Consider the following 19,938-nt stretch of genomic DNA (forward strand, 5'->3'; position numbering starts at 1 on the left):
GGATGGATGGATGGAGGAATGAATAAATTAGTGAATGAGTGGGTGAATAAATAAATGGATTGATGAATGAATGAATGAATGAATGAATGAGTGAGTGAGTGAGTGAGTGAGTGGATGGATGGATGAATGAATGAATGCTAGGAAGTAATAGAAGGAATTTACTATTTAACTGACCCTTGTATCCAATAAACACAGTGAAGTTAACCAGTAGAGAGTGATGCTCGGTGACAGTGTGATCTGTCTGATGTGATGCTTTCTGGTCCTGATGCAGGCCGTAATGTCGCTTGTGATCCACTGACTGGCGCTCTCTTTGAAACCGGTAGCGGGACCACGCAGGTTCGCGTCATATCCGGTTGATCATTGGGATCTGTTTGTTTTTATTTTTGCACGGAGAAGAGTTTTCTCCGGCTGCACTCTTTTCGGTCGGTGATACCTGACAGGTCTGATAATGCACACACATGAATGTCACTAGTACAATACGCAGATGATGTGTAAGCGCCTGTGAGGCCATCTGAAGTGTTCCCTCTGAAGAAAGCTGTAGAGTCGATTAGCTGCCGGTGCTGTTGGCTATCAGTGACAGCTAGCTTGCTAACACGATTAATGCAAACTATAAAGCAAGCTGAAGAGCACAGCTAGCTAGCAGGCCAGCTGTCCACCTGGACCAGAGACGAGGAAGAGCGCTTGTTAGCTAGCTAACCACCCCGGGAGTCCCAGAGATAATCATCCGACTGGGTTTCCGTGTCTTCCTGACAATGGGAAACGCCGCTGCAGCCAAGAAAGGCAACGAATTAGAAAGCGGTGAGTAAAATACACACACAAGCTCAGTTTATACAGCAGTCTTCTAGCTAACACTGTACTTGTGGCTATAACTCGCTGTACTGTTATACTATAATAGCACAGCGTTTACTGTGTACCAGAGCTAGCCGGCTTCTTCAGTCCATCATTCATTAGGTTAGCTCTGCGGCTATCATCAGCCTGAGAAGGTTTAACCTGCATTACCTGGGACATTTTACCTGTTAATAAAGAAAATCGAGCTGATAAGGAATTAATGCAATATAGAAATAGATACTGTACACCGATCAGGTATAACACTGTGAGCTGTGAGAGGTGAAGTGAATAAGACTGAGCATCTCCTCATCATGGCACCTGTTAGTGGGTGGGATATATTAGGCAGCAAGTCAACATTTTGTCCTCAAAGTTGATGTTAGAAGCAGGAAAAATGGACAAGTGTAAGGATTTGAGCAAGTTTGACCAAAAGGGCCAAATTGTGATGTCTAGACCACTGGATCAGAGCATCTCCAAAACTGCAGCTCTTGTGGGGTGTTCCCGGTCTGCAGTGGTCAGTATCTATCAAAAGTGGTCCAAGGAAGGAACAGTGGTGAACCGGTGACAGGGTCATGAGCGGTCAAGGCTCACTGATGCACGTGGGGAGAGAAGGCTGACCCATGTGATCCGATCCAACAGACGAGCTACTGTTGATCAAACTGCTGAAGAAGTTAATGCTGGTTCTGATAGAAAGGGGTCAGAATACACAGTGCAGGACGGGTCAGGGGGACCAACACAATATTAGGTAGGTGGTTATAATGTTATGCCTGATCGGTTTATGTGTGTCTATCAGAAATTAACCTGCTATTTTAAATGTCTGTATAGAAAGTGTCTTTTAATTCCCAGTAAGTTTCTAGAAAGTAAGCTAGACATCTGCCTAGTTTTGAACACTGGGTGCAAATGTTGAGATTTGTCAACAAAGTCATGAAGAGATATGAGATATGACCTAATATTTGATATAAATACCATCATTCCTTGGCACTGAATGAATGAATAATCATCAAATCACTGTTACATGTGTAAATAGCTTTCTACATCACCCCATATAACAATAAAATTGTGCCAATGCCATGAAAAGTTTAGTTGTTGGAGGATGACCACCACACTTGTGATATTAACCTAATAGAATCAGTGCTAGTATCTCATTTCCAGACCTTCAGACTGACTCCATAGCAGATTTTATTGGGCAATGATCGCTTGAAAGGGCATCTGACTGGCATGTAAAGCAACCAATCACAGCTTGTTTTGTTTCGAGGTGTAAAAATGTAATGTCGATGTCACTACAAAAACAGACTGGCATGCAACTGTTTAAAAAAATCATGCAAATATATAGACCTCAGTGCAGACACTGCAGCACACTTCTAAGAAACGGCCATTAGAGGGCGACACTTCATGCAGAGTGGCATTTCACGGTTACAGTAGGGGTAATCCCTGTAGCACGAGCTCTTGCTTTTTAGGAGTATTTCTTAGACTATAGAGGGTGCCAAAACTTAGATTAGCCACATTTGGAGAGAAGGATGCCAAGATGTTCAGTCCAGTAGTGAGAAAAGCAATGTGGAAAGAAAGTGACCACTTTAAAGCCACAGACAGTGTCTGGTTTCTGAATGTCAGCAGAATTAGTGGATGAAGAAATGGAGAGTGAGGCAAGTGTCTCAATCAATTTGGTATGGGTTAAGAGGTCTACCTGTGTCTGTGCCAAACTTTTCCTAGATCCTGATACACCACAGGGTACAGAGGCCACTCCCTTAGGTGTCTACAGTGTCCACTGCACCATTGTGCTGCCCTTACATGAGTTGCTCGCAGTGAGGTGAACACCATACGCACCTTATTGGTTAAATAGTAGGTGTGCTGGTTTCCAGTTTCAGAACCCCATGCCCTTACCTCCAGATCATCTGTTGCCACAGGTCTGAGAGTGACCCTGGCACACAGGGTAGCTTTCACACTTGGCAAGGTTTATAAACCAGATTGTTGATCATCGTCATGGCCTTGGTGTCCAACTGCCATTTCATTTGGGTCCAAATTCAAGGTCCATATCTACCACCAGGGGCAGGAGACATTCACACTGGATTCTTTCTGAGAGGCAGCAAGCTGTTATTTGCCCTCAGCTTTTAGACATTCCCTGAATGGTGTACATGAGATCTAGCATGCGTACGAAGCTGGAAAATGAAAGGGAACGACGGACTGATGGCTTTGTGACTAAGGTATTTATATCGGGTATTTCGATAAGAACGTTATAAGTGATATTCACCACCTCTGGTGTGAAATCGGAGCGAAAATTGAAGCTTTGTGCACCTGAAGATTTCATGGATGAAGTTTACACTGCGAAATATTCGAGAGAAAAGTATACAGATGTGAAATTTAGTGCTCAAAACCTAAATACAATCAATCTAACCACTTCATCTAAAGATTAGATTTTATTAAGTGATTCACAAATTTATATGTGCACTTTTTTCAGTTTCTTTAGTTTTATTCCATCTTTACTGTATTGTATTTTTTATTTATTTTGATATTTATTTACATTTCTGTAACCTTTTTTTTATAATTAATTAATCAATCAGTCAATCAGTTTATTTATTTATTTGAATTCATTTATTTATTTTGGAGAGAGTTATACAGTACGTAAAATATGATTGTGCAGCTTGAGTTTTTTTCATTGATGTGGCCAAAATTGCTTTATGTATGTATGTATGTATGTATTTATTTATTTATCTATCTATCTATCTATCTATCTATCTATCTATCTATCTATCTATCTATCTATCTATCTATCTATCTATCTATCTATCTACCTATTTATTTATTTATTTATTGCTGCTGCTTTTATCAGAATTTTTAAAAAAAGTTTGTTCATGTTTTTTGTTTTATGAATTGGTGAAATTGCAAGCACATGATTTTTCTTTTAAACTCTTACCAGTAAAGACACGTGTGTAATTACTTTCTATGATCGCTCTACTCACGTTCAACACACACGAATCAATGAGGGCTGAATGTGTTTTGTGATCATGTCACGTCATGTCACGTGACTTGGGTCAAATCTGCGGTAATTTAAAAAAATTGCCAGTTCCTCTGAATATCACAGAGAGATCGCAAATTCAGGAAATGCAGGACAGCACGGAGGATGTCGCCTCATTAAAGTCCGCTACTAGAGAAAATACCCGAGACAAACGACAGCATGTCGTCAAAACTCTACTCCAACATCAGAGCTTCACTTTTTTTCCAAGTCAAGGATTTTGTGAACATATTTTTGATTTTGATTAATAAAGGTGCTTGTTTCATTTGCTTTAATTTTTGCATGGGGATTTTAAGCCATGCTGAATTGTAGCTGTAATAAAATTAATAAATAAATAAAAGGAACTGAATGCAAATGAACTTGTTTTTGTAAACAAGATGTTTTAGATATCTGGGCTTTTTTATTTTTTCATTTTATTATAATATATCTTTTTTATCTTTTATTAGATATTATTGTAAAATTTTTTTTTAGTAATTTCATTATATCTTATCTAACATAGCTGATACAGATCAGCCAAAACATGAAGATAAATATATTTAAGTAAATATTTGATTTAATTATGCAATAAAATGAAGTGTTTAGTTGAAAATTTATATTGTGATCTGCTCCAGAGTGTTTAGAACTTTTTTAGATTTTTTTTTTTAATTTCCAGAATAATTTCCAGAATTTTGTGTAGCAGTTTCTGAGATTATGAAGAGTTACTGTATTATAATGTAGTAATAACTACATTATTACATAATGAATAAAAAAAGAAAACCACCGGGGGGTGGGGTCATAGAGTGCTGCAGGGATGATGGATGTTTTATTGTCTATTTATAAATTTATTAATTTATTTATTAATTTATTTATTTATTGTAGCCCAGTAGCATCACACTGGACTGAAAAATGAACAGGATTTTTTCCCACTGGCTTTTGGATTATTGCAGAAAATACTTGCACCCCCCCTCATCACAAATAAACAAGTTCTAATTTTATTTGTCACGTACACAATCATACACAGTACAACATGTAGTGGAATGTTTTTTTACCACTGTAAGATGGTAAAAAATATAGATATAGGTATAGAATATAAAAATATAAGAAATACAATTTAAATCAAATGTATAAAATATTAGCAATAATTTAAATAAAATATGAAAATATAAGAAATAATTAAAATCAAATTGAAAATAGAATATAAAAACATCAAGAATATCAATTATAAAAAAAGAAGAGTATCAGGATATAATACATATATACATTTTACATATAAAATAGTATATTAATTATACAATATATAAAAATAGAAAATAGGGGGAAAAAAAATCAAAATGATATATAATAAATAAATTAATAATATAATCAAGTAAAACACAACTGTTATGACTTTTGCACTCTAAATACGGTCACAAGAAGCAAAACGCTATCGTTAGGCTGTAAGAGGTGGATTCTCATTTCAGCCATGCAGGACCTACACCTGACTCCACTCCACCCTGAGACAGCTGACAACATTGATGTCTAACCAGCTTTTATTTTTTTATTTGTAGATTTGTCTGAGTGGACCTTCTTCAATGTACAGGTCAATGTTCAGTGTTGATTTGTGATTTCTGTTTTATTGCTGAAAGACTGGCCTCCTGGTGGTCAGGTGGCAGGATCCCGTGCTCTCATTGCCGCAGCCTGGGTTCGATTCCCGGGCAGGACGCTAACCCAGCCACTGAAGACTTAACGCTCAGTGTCAGTCCCAAGCTAAATGGGACTGAGGGTTGCGTCAGTAAGGGCATCCGGCGTAAAACCTGTGCCAAAATCAAAACATGCGGTCCAAACGATCCACTGTGGTGACCCTGAACAGGGAGCAGCTGAAACAACAACAACAAACAACATCTTTTGAAAGAGTCACTAATGAATGAGTCTTAAGCTAAACATATCCAGCTTGTTCGTCCTGTTCCAGACTTTGAAACGATTCTGTTATGGTTGTGTTTGTAATTGAATATATATAAATATATATCTCTTACGTTTTTTTAAAATTGTTATTTAAAACCTGTCACAAAGCAGCTTTATAGAAATATATAAATATAGACATGTGGATAGATACACTACAGATACACTATATAGCATGTTCCAGCATGACTGCACACGAGTGACCAAAGCAAGGTCCATAAAGACATGGATGAGTGAGTTTGGTGTGGAGGAACTTGACTGGCCTGCACAGAGTCCTGACCTCAACCCCATAGAACACCTTTGGGATGAATTAGAGCGGAGACTGAGAGCCAGACCTTCTCATCCAACATCAGTGCCTGACCTCACAAATGTGCTTCTAGAGAGGAACGGTCAAAAATTCCCATAAACACACTCCTAAACCTTGTGGAAAGCCTTCCCAGAAGAGTTGAAGCTGTTATAGCTGTGCATTCATGTGCATGCAAAGGCAGACGTCCCAAAACTTTTATCAGTATAAGTGTATTTACATAAACATCAGTAAAGTTTGTTTGGTCTCGGATGTATGAAAATGTCGACCCCATTATAACAAAGTATTGTTTCAGTAAGGTTAAGCAGAACCATTGTCCAGCACTTGCTGTAAAAAATATGAAGCTGGTTAACCTGAACAGGAAGTGGAAGTAGCTGCGTGTGTGGTGAAGCAGACCAACGTTGCAGTTTAGCAAAGCGAGGGAACTATCGCAAACAGGAAGTGCCTGTTATTCATGCAGGGCCTGAAAGCGTACAGTCGATGCACACCGAGCCAGTTGTAGTACGGAAAACTTCAGCCAATGGCCCAAGCAAAGGATTCAAACTTTGGCCAGTCTATGGGCACCACCTCTGCTCTGCAAAAGTTGGACACTTTGGCCAATCGTTTTCTTTTTTACAAGAACCGCAAGGGAAACCACGATAAATCGCAAGAGAGTGAAGGACCGCATGTCTCCGGATACACCATCATGTGGGACGAAGCAAGTAAGTCAAATCAAGCTGATCTAGAGCAGGAGAGGAGAGCGGAAAGTACTTGATTAACTCCCAAGGGGAAATTTACCCCCCACAGCATAAGAGCAACAGGGAAGATTAGGACATGGTGCACAATATAACATCATAAGGAAGGAGAACAAAATAGGTCTCTCCAAGTTGTTACAATGCAGGTCATGTTTTTTGTCCTTTCTCTTATCTTTTATTCAATAAAATGGTTGGATAAATCATGTGATAACCAAAAGGCCAATTTAGTCACCTGCTTAATCACCATGAATAAAATTATCCTGCCTTTTTTTTTTTTTACCATAGATAAGGGATTTCAAGGTAAATTATGTTCACAACAAACAGGACAAAATGACTTCCTAGACAGGAAGCTACACTCTAAACAGCTGAAAGTGAAAGGAATGAAGCCATTTTATATTGTGACCTTTTGACATTTGTGACATCTTTTCAATGTCTGAGGTCAGTTCATCTGACCAAAGGTGACCACAGACTCGTTTATTGTTTTAAATGAAACCAATGTATACCTATATTGCCAAAAGTATTGGGACATCTGCCTTTCCATGCACATGAATGTAATATGGAGTTGTCCCACCCTTTGCAGCTATAACAGCTTCAACTCTTCTGGGAAGGCTTTCCACAAGGTTTAGGAGTGTGTTTATGGGAATTTTTGACCATTCCTCTAGAAGTGCATTTGTGAGGTCAGGCACTGATGTTGGACGAGAAGGTCTGGCTCTCAGTCTCCACTCTAATTCATCCCAAAGGTGTTCTATGGGGTTGAGGTCAGGACTCTGTGCAGGACAGTCAAGTTCCTCCACACCAAACTCACTCATCCATGTCTTTATGGACCTTGCTTTGGTCACTGGTGTGCAGTCATGTTGGAACAGGAAGGGGTCATCCCCAAACTGTTCCCACAAACTGAGCACCAAAATGTCTTGGTATGAAGCTGAAGCATAAAGAGTTCCTTTCGCTGGAACTAAGGGGCTGAGCCCAACACCTGAAAAACAACCCCTGAATTCAATGATTTGGAGGGGTGTCCCAAAACGTTTGGTATGTATAGTGTATAAATGATAGGAATAATGTACTTCACCCACCACCTGAGATCATTATAGCAGCTTTTCTTAAACAGACTCCATAGTATATTTTCTTCTGGTTTTGTTACAAGCGTTCATGTTTACTATCGAAGCTGAAATCAGATCTGTCAGCTGATCTTCACTTTTCCTCAGGAAATGCATGTACTCGGTCATCTATTTTTTTTCTTCACAACAAAAAAATAGAACACAGTGTTCGATGATAAACGCTAATAAAATGTTACATGTGAGATCCAGTGCTGATGAACAGAATTCAGGACTGTTCGAGAACATATGCAGTTTGTTGTTGGTGTCTCAGGACCAGCCCTCTGACCGGCTGGTGTTTTCTGTGGTTAACACAGCGCTATCTACACACTGACAGGAAGACTTCTGTTTCCTTCTCGTGTAGTAGAAAAAAAAGGTTTTCATTTTGATGCCTTATCACCGTGAAACTTACAGAAACACCTAAAACTTACTGTTCTCCCATCGCTGGAGTTTATGGAGTACGGCCATGTTGGAAGTTTCTGTGATGTTTGATTGTATATTATTATATTTTGTTTTATTTTTATCCCCAAAAATTGTTGTTGTGTCTTTTGTCGGTTTCTTGTCCAGGTCAAAAAAAAAGATTTAATCTTAATGATATTATTTTTATCCTGGTTAAATAAAGGTTACTTCTTTACCAGTAACCTGGAATGGCAGTGTAGATAATGCTTTCTTATATACTGTTTTAAAACGAATTTATTATTATTATTATTATTATTATTATTATTATAAGAAGAAGAAAATGTTCCTATTTCAGGTATATCTCAGATTGTGTTGTCGTGTGTAGATTAAAAAAAAAGCCTGTTTTTAACATTTTGTCCTAGAGAGAAATACCTAAACATTTCTTTTTATCTCCTCTTCTCTTTTTCATCCGTGTGGGTGAATGTTCCTGCAATCCTCGGTGAACTGTAGAAGCGTTTGGTATGCTCATGTTTTACAACCTGCCCAGCGTTTCAGAGAATGTGATCCTTAATTACAGCCTAATACAACTTATATAGGATATAATATAGACTAAATATCTAGAAAAATCTAGATAGTTAATAAAGTATATGCACAAAGTGTGCAAGGTAGAAGGATCCGTTTTATTTCATTTGATTCTTAATCCCCACTGACAGACATGAGGAAGGTGTCTTTATAGGGGAAAACCACTTTTATGTGGGTGTTTGGAATAATGAAGCATAAGAGGGTTTGTGTGTGTAACTATAAAAGTTACAGCTTTTAATAGTTATTTCTTGTGTAAGCTTATTTTCATCCCACTATTATTAGTCAACAGACTTTATTGTGAACCTGAAAAATATCCTCAAAAATGTCTAGTCTGTTCCTACTTCTAATAATAATAATAATAATAACAATAATAATAATAATTTTTGAAGTAAGTTAGCTGTGCTGTAGTGCTTACAGTAAAATATTATGTTGCCACAGTCTCTGAAATGAAGGGCAGATGCTTTTACTGTGTAGGAGAGCTGCACGTTCCTTCTGGTTTGTCAGCTTTGAGTTTGCATGAACATCGGCTAGCTGTAAAACGTTGCATCTCCTCATGGATTGCCTTGTTTTTTGTTTGTTTTTAGGGTTTTTATTTTAATATATATGGATTGTGCTTTTGGGTTTAGATTATTGCATGCGTAATAAATATACAACAGACAAAATAATTTCCTAACCTCTAGATTTTCTTTGTTTCCTTTCAGTGAAAGAATTTTTAGCCAAAGCCAGAGAGGATTTCTTGAGGAAATGGGAGTGTCCACCACAGGTAAGGGATCTACACTACAACGCTCCTAAGAGATACTTTAAAGCCTGCGTACGATGTTTCCACACAAGCCGTCTTCTCTCTAATCTCTGCAGAGCTCGACCTGCCTGGATGACTTTGAGAGACTGAAAACTCTGGGTACCGGTTCTTTCGGAAGAGTTATGTTAGTGAAACATAAAGGAACAGCGCAATACTATGCTATGAAGATCCTGGATAAGCAAAAAGTGAGTAGGATACGAGACAAAACAATCAGACTTTTTGCCTTTAGTGTAAAACCTTAAAGATGACACCTGCACCTTGCTCATTTTCACACACGTGCACCACATCCAGAGTTTTACTTTCAGTACAGTGATGAGTAAAGCTGATTTCAGAATCGAACCCTAACCCTTCACTGTAAATCAAAACTCTTTAAAGATCTTGTCTATTAAAACAATTCTATTGTCTATGGTTAACTATTCTTAAGTTGTAGAATTATTATAATAGAACATTATTACAGATGAATTCATTGATAGTTAAATATTAAGAACTGAGAAATACCTGGTAATTATTTAGAAGACTAAACCCTCTGTGACATATTTACCAAGGATACCAAGACATTTTGGACAATTTCATGCTCTTTGTGGGAACAGTTTGGGGATGACCCCTTCCTGTTCCAACATGACTGCACACCAGTGACCAAAGCAAGGTCCATAAAGACATGGATGAGTGAGTTTGGTGTGGAGGAACTTGACTGACCTGCACAGAGTCCCTCAACCCCATAGAACACCTTTGGGATGAATTAGAGTGGAGACTGAGAGACAGACCTTCTCGTCCAACATCAGTGCCTGACCTCACAATTGCGCTTCTAGAGAGGAATGGTCAAAAATTCCCATAAACACACTCCTAAACCTTGTGGAAAGCCTTCCCAGAAGGATTCATGTGCATGTGAAAACAGACGTTCCAGTTTTGGCCTGACTCACAGTCTCCGCTCTAATTCATCCCAAAGGTGTTCTATGGGGTTGAGGTCAGGACTCCATGTCTTTATGGACCTTGCTTTGGTCACTGGTGTGCAGTCATGTTGGAACAGGAAGGGGTCATCCCCAAACTGTTCCCACAAAGCATGAAATTGTCTAAAATATCTTGGTATAAAGCTGAAACATGAAGACTTCCTTTCACTGGAACTAAGGGGCCGAGTCCAACCCCTGAAAAACAACACCTGAATTCAATGATTTGGAGGGGTGTCCCAAAACTTTTGGCAACATAGTGTGTTGCTTAAATGTTCACAAAATACATAAGAGAGATTTTCAGATTGCAGTAAAACCCGGGGTATATCTTCTTAACCCTGCTTTAAACAACGTATAGACGGTTTCACACTGGTATTTTAGAATCAGGACTAGCACGGCTTTTTTAGTTAACTATTTCACTGGGAAAAGGGGTGTGACTCATGGTGTTTTAAATCTGTTGTTTGTTAAGGAATTCTTCAATTAAAGTCAATCAAGAGAATCTTAATAACAAGCTAGTGGATAAAATTTTCAATTCTCAATTTTCGATTTTCATAGTCAAAAGTAGAACTCTAAAGTCTATAATTTTATATAGCCGCAGACAGACTCAGCATGGACATTACACTGTAAAAAAAAATTATATTTTACTGTAAAATACCGACAGCAGTGGTTGCCAGAACCTCACCGAAAAATTATACGGTGTCCCTTTTCACCACTTTATGGAATGTACACTATATTGCCAAAAGTATTCACTCACCTGCCTTGACTCGCATATGAACTTAAGTGACATCCCATTCCTAATCCATAGGGTTCAATATGACGTCAGTCCACCCTTTGCAGCTATAACAGCTTCAACTCTTCTGGGAAGGCTGTCCACAAGGTTTAGGAGTGTGTTTATGGGAATTTTTGACCATTCTTCCAGAAGCGCATTTGTGAGGTCACACACTGATGTTGGACGAGAAGGTCTGGCTCTCAGTCTCCGCTCTAATTCATCCCAAAGGTGTTCTATGGGGTTGAGGTCAGGACTCTGTGCAGGACAGTCAAGTTCCTCCACACCAGACTCTGTCATCCATGTCTTTATGGACCTTGCTTTGGTCACTGGTGCACAGTCATGTTGGAAGAGGAAGGGGCCAGCTCCAAACTGTTCCCACAAAGTTGGGAGCATGGAATTGTCCAAAATGTCTTGGTATGCTGAAGCATTCAGAGTTCCTTTCACTGGAACTAAGGGGCCAAGCCCAGCTCCTGAAAAACAACCCCACACCATAATCCCCCTCCACCAAACTTTACACTTGGCACAATGCAGTCAGACAAGTACCGTTCTCCTGGCAACCGCCAAACCCAGACTCGTCCATCAGATTGCCAGATGGAGAAGCGCGATTCGTCACTCCAGAGAACGCGTCTCCACTGCTCTAGAGTCCAGTGGCGGCGTGCTTTACACCACTGCATCCGACGCTTTGCATTGCACTTGGTGATGTATGGCTTGGATGCAGCTGCTCGGCCATGGAAACCCATTCCATGAAGCTCTCTGCGCACTGTTCTTGAGCTAATCTGAAGGCCACATGAAGTTTGGAGGTCTGTAGTGATTGACTCTGCAGAAAGTTGGCGACCTCTTCGCACTATGCGCCTCAGCATCCGCCGACCCCGCTCCATCAGTTTACGTGGCCTACCACTTCGTGGCTGAGTCGCTGTCGTTCCCAAACACTTCCACGTTCTTATAATACAGCTGACAGTTGACTGTGGAATATTTAGGAGTGAGGAAATTTCACGACTGGATTTGTTGCACAGGTGGCATCCTATCACAGTTCCACGCTGGAATTCACTGAGCTCCTGAGAGCGACCCATTCTTTCACAAATGTTTGTAAAAACAGTCTGCATGCCTAGGTGCTTGATTTTATACACCTGTGGCCATGGAAGTGATTGGAACACCTGATTCTGATTATTTGGATGGGTGAGCGAATACTTTTGGCAATATAGTGTATGTGTCCATATAATGGATAATCCATGGTGGAATGAATAAACATTATGTATCAGGGATTACTTGCTCTGCTTGAACAAGAGGAATGAGTCCAGACTTGGACCTGATGTTCGAGAAACTGGAGCCTAAAGCATGTAGTGTCACTAGTTTAGCTTGAGGACTTGCATGATGTCCACTGTGGGCTGACCTGATCCTGGGTACTGCTACACGATGGACTAAGGCTGTGTAAACCACAGAAGCTGAAAAGCATCACTTTTTTTTAACATGGCAATACAGATGCAATGGTGTCTTGGTGGTTAAGATGTTGAATTCAGTCCTAGAGCCACCAGGATGTCACTGCTTAACCCTCCATGACTCACTTGATGAGACTAAATGAGATAAATGTAAGTCTGTCTGGATAAGGACGTCTGCAAAATGCCATAAATGTCAAAGTAGCATCAAAAATAATTAATAGTTATGTTTGCCTGATGTTGATCAAAATTATACAAATGTAGTCAAACCAAGACCTCAACGTTTAGAACGAACGAATGCTTTCCCAGTCACTATAAATGTTAAGTACATTACATACACAGATCAGGCATAACATTATGACCACCTGCCTAAAATTGTGTTGGTCCCTGCCAAAACAGCCCTGACCCGTCCTGCACTGTGTATTCTGACACCTTTCTATCAGAACCAGCATTAACTTCTTCAGCAGTTTGAGCAACAGTAGCTCGTCTGTTGGATCGGATCACACGGGCCAGCCTTCTCTCCCCACGTGCATCAGTGAGCCTTGACCGCCCATGACCCTGTCACCGGTTCACCACTGTTCCTTCCTTGGACCACTTTTGATAGATACTGACCACTGCAGACCGGGAACACCCCACAAGAGCTGCAGTTTTGGAGATGCTCTGATCCAGTGGTCTAGCCATCACAATTTGGCCCTTTTGGTCAAACTCGCTCAAATCCTTACACTTGTCCATTTTTCCTGCTTCTAACATCAACTTTGAGGACAAAATGTTGACTTGCTGCCTAATATATCCCACCCACTAACAGGTGCCATGATGAGGAGATACTCAGCCTTATTCACTTCACCAGTCACTGCTCACAATATTATGGCTGATCAGTGTTTTAACATAATGTTCGCACAGTCTGTTCATATTTCTTGGGCTTGTTTTCAAGGTGGTGAAGCTGAAACAAATAGAACACACGTTAAACGAGAAGAAAATACTGCAGGCTGTCTCTTTTCCTTTCCTCGTCAAATTGGAATACTCGTTCAAGGTAAATGGCTGATTGGATGATTTCTTACATGATGTCTCAGTGTGTGTGTGTGTGTGTGTAATGATTTCTTTATCTTCGTAGCGCTCGCTTTAATAGTGAAATTCTGGTGTTTCAGGACAACTCAAACTTGTACATGGTTATGGAGTATGTCCCGGGTGGAGAGATGTTCTCACACCTCAGACGAATTGGAAGATTCAGGTGAATACTTAGACTGAAAGACTGTGTGGTTCTTGCTTGTAGTATATGTTAATCAGTTTGGACTAATTTAATGTTTTACATTGTGCCCATAGTGAGCACCATGCCAGGTTTTATGCAGCTCAGATCGTGCTCACGTTTGAGTACCTCCACTCGCTAGACCTCATCTATAGAGACCTGAAGCCTGAGAATCTTCTCATTGATCAGCATGGATACATCCAGGTAAATCTCTTACACCCACTAAGCAGCTATTAACCTTAAACTAGTTGTTTTCTTACATCTTTCTTACAAGCTCTAACATCTGTCTGTTAGGTCACAGATTTTGGCTTTGCTAAAAAAGTAAAAGGCAGAACCTGGACATTATGTGGCACACCAGAATACCTGGCTCCAGAGATCATCCTTAGCAAGGTTAAATCTACAGCGTACTTGTATATCCTGTGCAATGCTTCTATATTCACCGCAAATTTATTTCATGATATTGTTCTTTACTGTGTGTGTTTAGGGCTACAATAAAGCTGTGGATTGGTGGGCTCTTGGTGTTCTGATCTACGAGATGGCTGCAGGTTACCCACCCTTTTTTGCTGACCAGCCGATCCAGATATATGAGAAAATTGTATCTGGAAAGGTAAACATTTGTAAACCGTCCTTATAGTTGAGGAATCTTTTTTTAATCTCCAGAGCTTTTTCTTTACCATTTTTTTCTTTTTTCTTCTTTGAACCATTTTATTATAGCTTAAACAACACACACATAAACATTTGCATCTTTTGGTTCCAGGTCCGATTCCCTTCTCACTTCAGTTCCGATCTGAAGGACTTGCTGAGAAATCTTCTTCAGGTTGATCTCACCAAACGCTTCGGCAATCTTAAAAACGGCGTCAATGACATTAAGAACCACAAGTGGTTTGCTACAACAGATTGGATCGCTATTTATGAAAGAAAGGTATTCCTGCTTGTTTATTCATTTGAATTATTTAAAACGTTTCTAATAGGAAGTCACTTTCAATGTGAAATGATTGCTAAATATTTAAGGTTTTTTCCTTTGGTCACATACCAAATGTTGGAAGTTCTTAGATTATCTGCAAATTTATGTGAGGCAATTTTATAGAGAGTATACACACACAGGAGATTTCTGGTCTTGGCAACTGGTTCCATTCATTATCTACACCGCTTATCCTACTGGAACCTGTCCCGAGGCAGGTACACCCTGGTCAGGATGCCAGACTACCGCAGGACACCATTCCACACACACATCTACATTTACACACTACATACAATTTAGAGATCCCAATCATCTTACAAAGCATACACAATATTGCCAAAACCTTTAGGACACCAATTTAAATCACTGAATTCAGGTGTTGTTTTTCAGGGGTTGGGCTCGGCCCCTTAGTTCCAGTGAAAGGAACTCTTAATGCTTCAGCTTCATACCAAGACATTTTGGACAATTTCATGCTCTTTGTGGGAACAGTTTGGGGATGACCCCTTCCTGTTCCAACATGACTGCACACCAGTGACCAAAGCAAGGTCCATAAAGACATGGATGAGTGAGTTTGGTGTGGAGGAACTTGACTGGCCTGCACAGAATCCTGACCTCAACCCCATAGAACACCTTTGGGATGAATTAGAGTGGAGACTGTGAGACAGGTCTTCTCATCCAACATCAGTGCCTGACCTCACAAATGCACTTCTAGAGGAACGGTCAAAACTTCTCATAAACACACTCTTAAACCTTGTGGAAAGCCTTCCCAGAAGAGTTGAAGCTGTTATAGCTGTAAAGGGTGGGACAACTCCATATTGTAAAGGTAGACGTCCCAAAACTTTTGGCAGTATAGTGTAGTTTAAGTTTTTAAGGAAGAGATAGGTCTTCATCCGGCATTTAAAGATGTTCATTCCAACACCTCAGTGCCAGAACAGAGAAAGGTTCTAGATGTATATTCACCTCGTACCCTGAGAGATGGTGGGACCAGTCAAGCAGTGCTAGTAGATCTGGGAGAGCGAGATGCAGTGCGAGGAGTAATAGCACAGGACAAGGAAATGAACGAGTATATTATCTGGGCAGTGGACGACTGTCTAGCCACAGAGTCTTTATATCTCCTGATAAAGTTATTGAGGTGGCACATGATGATGTAACAAATCATGCATCTTTATGTTCTCCCATGGTTAACCGTAGAATGACGTATTGTGCTAAAAGTATAGCCAGGCCCTGCACTTAGCTTTGTCAATGTTTCCACATAAACTACATGGCTAGAAGTATGTGGAAACCTGACCATAAGACCCACAAATGATCTCATTTTTAAGCTATTCCCATTCCCAATTGCACCTCGAGTTTCCTGGGAAGGCTTTCCACTTTATTTGGAGCATGGATGCACAGATCTGTGCTCATTCAGCCTCAAAGCACTGATGAGGTCAGGCAGTGAGTTCGGGTTAGGAGCATGGTGTACGTTGAGGTTGAAGTCGGGACACTTGAAATTTTCTACCATATTATCTACCATAGCAACCCATGTCTCCATGGAGCTTGCTTTGTGCACTGGGGTATTGTCGTGCTGGAACAGGTTTTAGTTCCACTGAAGGGAAATCTTAAAGCTACAGCGTACAAAGACATCCTGTACAACAATGTGGAGAAGATCCAAACGAGGGGCCGAGTCCAACCCCTAAGAAACAACACCTGAATTCAATGATTTGGAGGGGTGTCCCAAAACTTTTGGCAGTACAAGTGTAGCTCTTATTTTCCCTGTTTCTTTTATGTATTGCTGTATGTTGTGTAACTCCCAACATAGTTTTTAGTCTGATGGTTTCCTGAGTCCATCACCTAGTGAACCGGTGTTAGGGTATTCAATAATAGAGACTTTAAAGTGCTCTTGTACGTCTCTCCAAATGTCAGAAATGTAAATGTAGATTCCATGAGCTATTCACTTCTTTAGCCTAGTTAACTAGGTTTCCAGGCAAGAAAACCTGAGACCAGTTGTTGAACACTGACCAGACAGGAGTCTTTTGACCCACTTTGTGAGCGGTTCTCTTTTCAGGTCGAGGCTCCCATCATACCAAAGTTCAGAGGGCCAGGTGACACGAGCAACTTCGACGACTATGAAGAGGAGGAGATCCGGATCTCGGACACGGAGAAGTGTGCTAAGGAGTTCTCGGAGTTTTAGTAGGACAAGAGTTCTTAAAGGGCTCTTACATATTGGGATTTTTTTTTTTTTTTCCTCCTTTCCTTTGCACTCCTTCAGAGGTGAGAGTGAAGCTCTGACCATCGTGTGTGTTTAGACTGTTTCACGTTTCTTCATTCCATGAAGTTGTGAGAGATTCATGAGTGCCATGATCTCTGTGTGCAGTTTCGCACCAAGCTATAGATGAAGTTCGGCTCGAAATGCAGTTTCTCTTTCGGGCTGCAACACAAAGCACCAGACACACTCTTATATGTTTGTTTGTTTGTTTGTTTCTCTCTCTCTCTCTCTCTCTCTGTCTTTGGTTAGGTTTCTAGCATCATTTTTGAAAAATATTGTTTTTGTTTTTCTTCTTATAATTATTTTTTTAACTGTAATGAATGAAGAGGCCACTTTTACTTGTGTTTAAGAGAGTTATTACTATTAGTCTGTGATATTGCACTTTTTTAAGGATCGGTGCTGCTTGTTCTTGCCAGCAACATATTACATCGGTTACATGCTAATTTAGTTCTGAAGCTTTATGCTGTTCGTGACATATTCACTTCCCGCCTACGTAGCGTGAATGTGTATCACTGTGTGTGGGTGGATTGTGTGTGTGTGTGTGTGAGATTGTGTGGTTGAAAAGCCTACTGAAAGAGTATTCTGAAAGATGATGGTGATGATTATTATTATTACTATTATTATTATTATTTTTATTATTATTATTAAACACAAATTCACAATAACAGCCAGAGCAGACTGTAGAAAAAATACATATTTAAAATATTACATAACTTCTTGATTACTTCATAACTTAGCTAAGATGTTCATTACATATGTAAGATCGGTACGCCAGCTAGGCCTGTCACGATTATAAAATTCTACATGACGATTAGCCTCCAAATGATTACGGTTCCTTTTACGCTTAACATAAAAGTTGTGTAATTAACAATTGTGTATTTTTTGCATCATTTTATGCTTTTAGGACGAAGGAACCAAAAATTAATTCCTGATAAATTCTACAGATTAAATGTGCTGCGTTCGTCCAGCAATAAGTAATTACAGTACTGTAAGTAATTACAGTAATCTTAAATGTAAGAAAAATTCAACACAAAAAATAGCTCGAAAGGAGACAATATAACATCTGTTCTATTTCAGACATCTGGATAAGAAAAGAAAACCATTCATTATTTAACCTTTTTTTTTTTAATTATCTTTGGTTTCACAGAAGGGGGTACAAACCTTTGCACTAGACTGTGTGTCAACATTTATCAACACTGAACACACAATTTTACAAACGTTTATAAAAAAAAAAAAAACAACATTGCACAGGGAGACCAAAAGTTTTGGGACGTCTGCCTTTACCTGCACATGAATGTAATATGGAGTTGTCCCGCCCTTTGCAGCTATAACAGCTTCAACTCTACTGGGAAGGCTTTCCACAAGGTTTAGGAGTGTGTTTATGGGAATTTTTGACCATTCCTCTAGAAGCACATTTGTGAGGTCAGGTACTGATGTTGGATGAGAAGGTCTGGCTCACAGTGTCCACTCTAATTCATCCCAAAGGTGTTCTATGGGGTTGAGGTCAGGACTCTGTGCAGGACAATCAATTTCCTCCACACCAAACTCACTCATCCATGTCTTTATGGACCTTGCTTTGGTCACTGGTGTGCAGTCATGTTGGAACAGGAAGGGGTCATCCCCAAACTGTTCCCACAAAGAGCATGAAATTGTCCAAAATGTCTTGGTATGAAGCTGAAACATTAAGAGTTCCTTTCACTGGAACTAAGGGACTGAGTCCAACCCCAGAAAAACAACACCTGAATTGGAGGGGTGTCCCAAAACTTTTGACAACATGTGTGTATTAACCAACGGTAACCAGGTACGATAGCAAAAGCAGATAATAGTAATAACAAAATACTGTACTGTTCTGTACTTAATCCTTAATCTCTGCACATTTTAGCAAGAGTTAGTCTATTTACACTAAATATTACACAAAAACGAGTTAAAAATTTAAGGTACAAAGCCTTCGATTGGAAATAATAAATAAATAACAAGCTGATTAACTTCTGCATGCAGTAAATCTCTACGTGGTGGAACTCCACACCTAGCGCCATTTAACTGAATCCGATTGGTCAGAGGGTATTTTCTAGAACAGCAGCTCTGACCGTAGCGTCGAATGTAATTTAAATCGCGTTTCTGTTAATGCACTCTAATATATTTTTATTTCTGTGGTAGCAACTAGTTCACAGGGATTCGTATGAAGGACGCACCTTGGTGTGTTAACAAACAGAGAAATAAAATGTGAAGTTTAAAATTATTTAATATAGAGATATTTAATCGTTGATATTGCTGAAGGGATATGTTTAATAGTTTATTTGAAGAGTCTCAGGTGTCAGTCAGAGGTTTTCCTCCTTGATAGAGTCTTCAGGATAAAGTACAGTATCATGGCAAGCTGCTTCTTTGTTTTGTTCATCAGAGAGAGAAAGAGAGGCTGATGACGGAACGATTGTTTATAGTTGCTGTATTACAATAAATCAACAGAAACTTGTGTTGCTAATAATCCATATGTCAATATAAAAGTACAATATGTCAGTTGTCAATAATTAAACCTCAACAAATAACTGTCTTAACTGTCAGGAAGTCCCTAATGAGAAAATCATCCCTAATGAGAAGCCTGAGGCGGCTGTGGTGAGGAAAAACTCCCTGAGATGGTATGAGGAAGAAACCTTGAAACTCAACAGGGAACCTTATTCTTATTTG

The 19,938-nt window shown here is 39.6% G+C and overlaps 1 protein-coding gene across 2 annotated transcripts in view; it reads left to right on the plus strand.

Moving 5' to 3' along the window:
- Positions 1-347: 347 nt before the first annotated feature.
- Positions 348-19,938, plus strand: part of prkacba (protein kinase, cAMP-dependent, catalytic, beta a) — a 21,080-nt gene continuing 1,489 nt past the window's right edge. Inside the window, exons 1-10 of one of the 2 annotated variants that reach the window (XM_058401253.1) lie at positions 348-798; positions 9,564-9,625; positions 9,718-9,846; positions 13,739-13,837; positions 13,953-14,035; positions 14,128-14,254; positions 14,345-14,440; positions 14,535-14,657; positions 14,808-14,972; positions 17,056-19,938. The exon at positions 17,056-19,938 is cut by the window's right edge and continues 1,489 nt beyond it. In XM_058401253.1, coding sequence (XP_058257236.1) covers positions 753-798; positions 9,564-9,625; positions 9,718-9,846; positions 13,739-13,837; positions 13,953-14,035; positions 14,128-14,254; positions 14,345-14,440; positions 14,535-14,657; positions 14,808-14,972; positions 17,056-17,181 — 1,056 coding nt within the window. In that variant the 5' untranslated portion in view covers positions 348-752 and the 3' untranslated portion in view covers positions 17,182-19,938. Of the gene's footprint in view, positions 799-6,486; positions 6,758-9,563; positions 9,626-9,717; positions 9,847-13,738; positions 13,838-13,952; positions 14,036-14,127; positions 14,255-14,344; positions 14,441-14,534; positions 14,658-14,807; positions 14,973-17,055 lie in introns of those variants that run through there. The other variant, XM_058401252.1, reaches the window with a different exon arrangement.

The sequence above is a fragment of the Hemibagrus wyckioides genome, linkage group LG10, assembly GCF_019097595.1.
Source record: "Hemibagrus wyckioides isolate EC202008001 linkage group LG10, SWU_Hwy_1.0, whole genome shotgun sequence".
Classification (NCBI taxonomy): Eukaryota; Metazoa; Chordata; class Actinopteri; order Siluriformes; family Bagridae; genus Hemibagrus; species Hemibagrus wyckioides.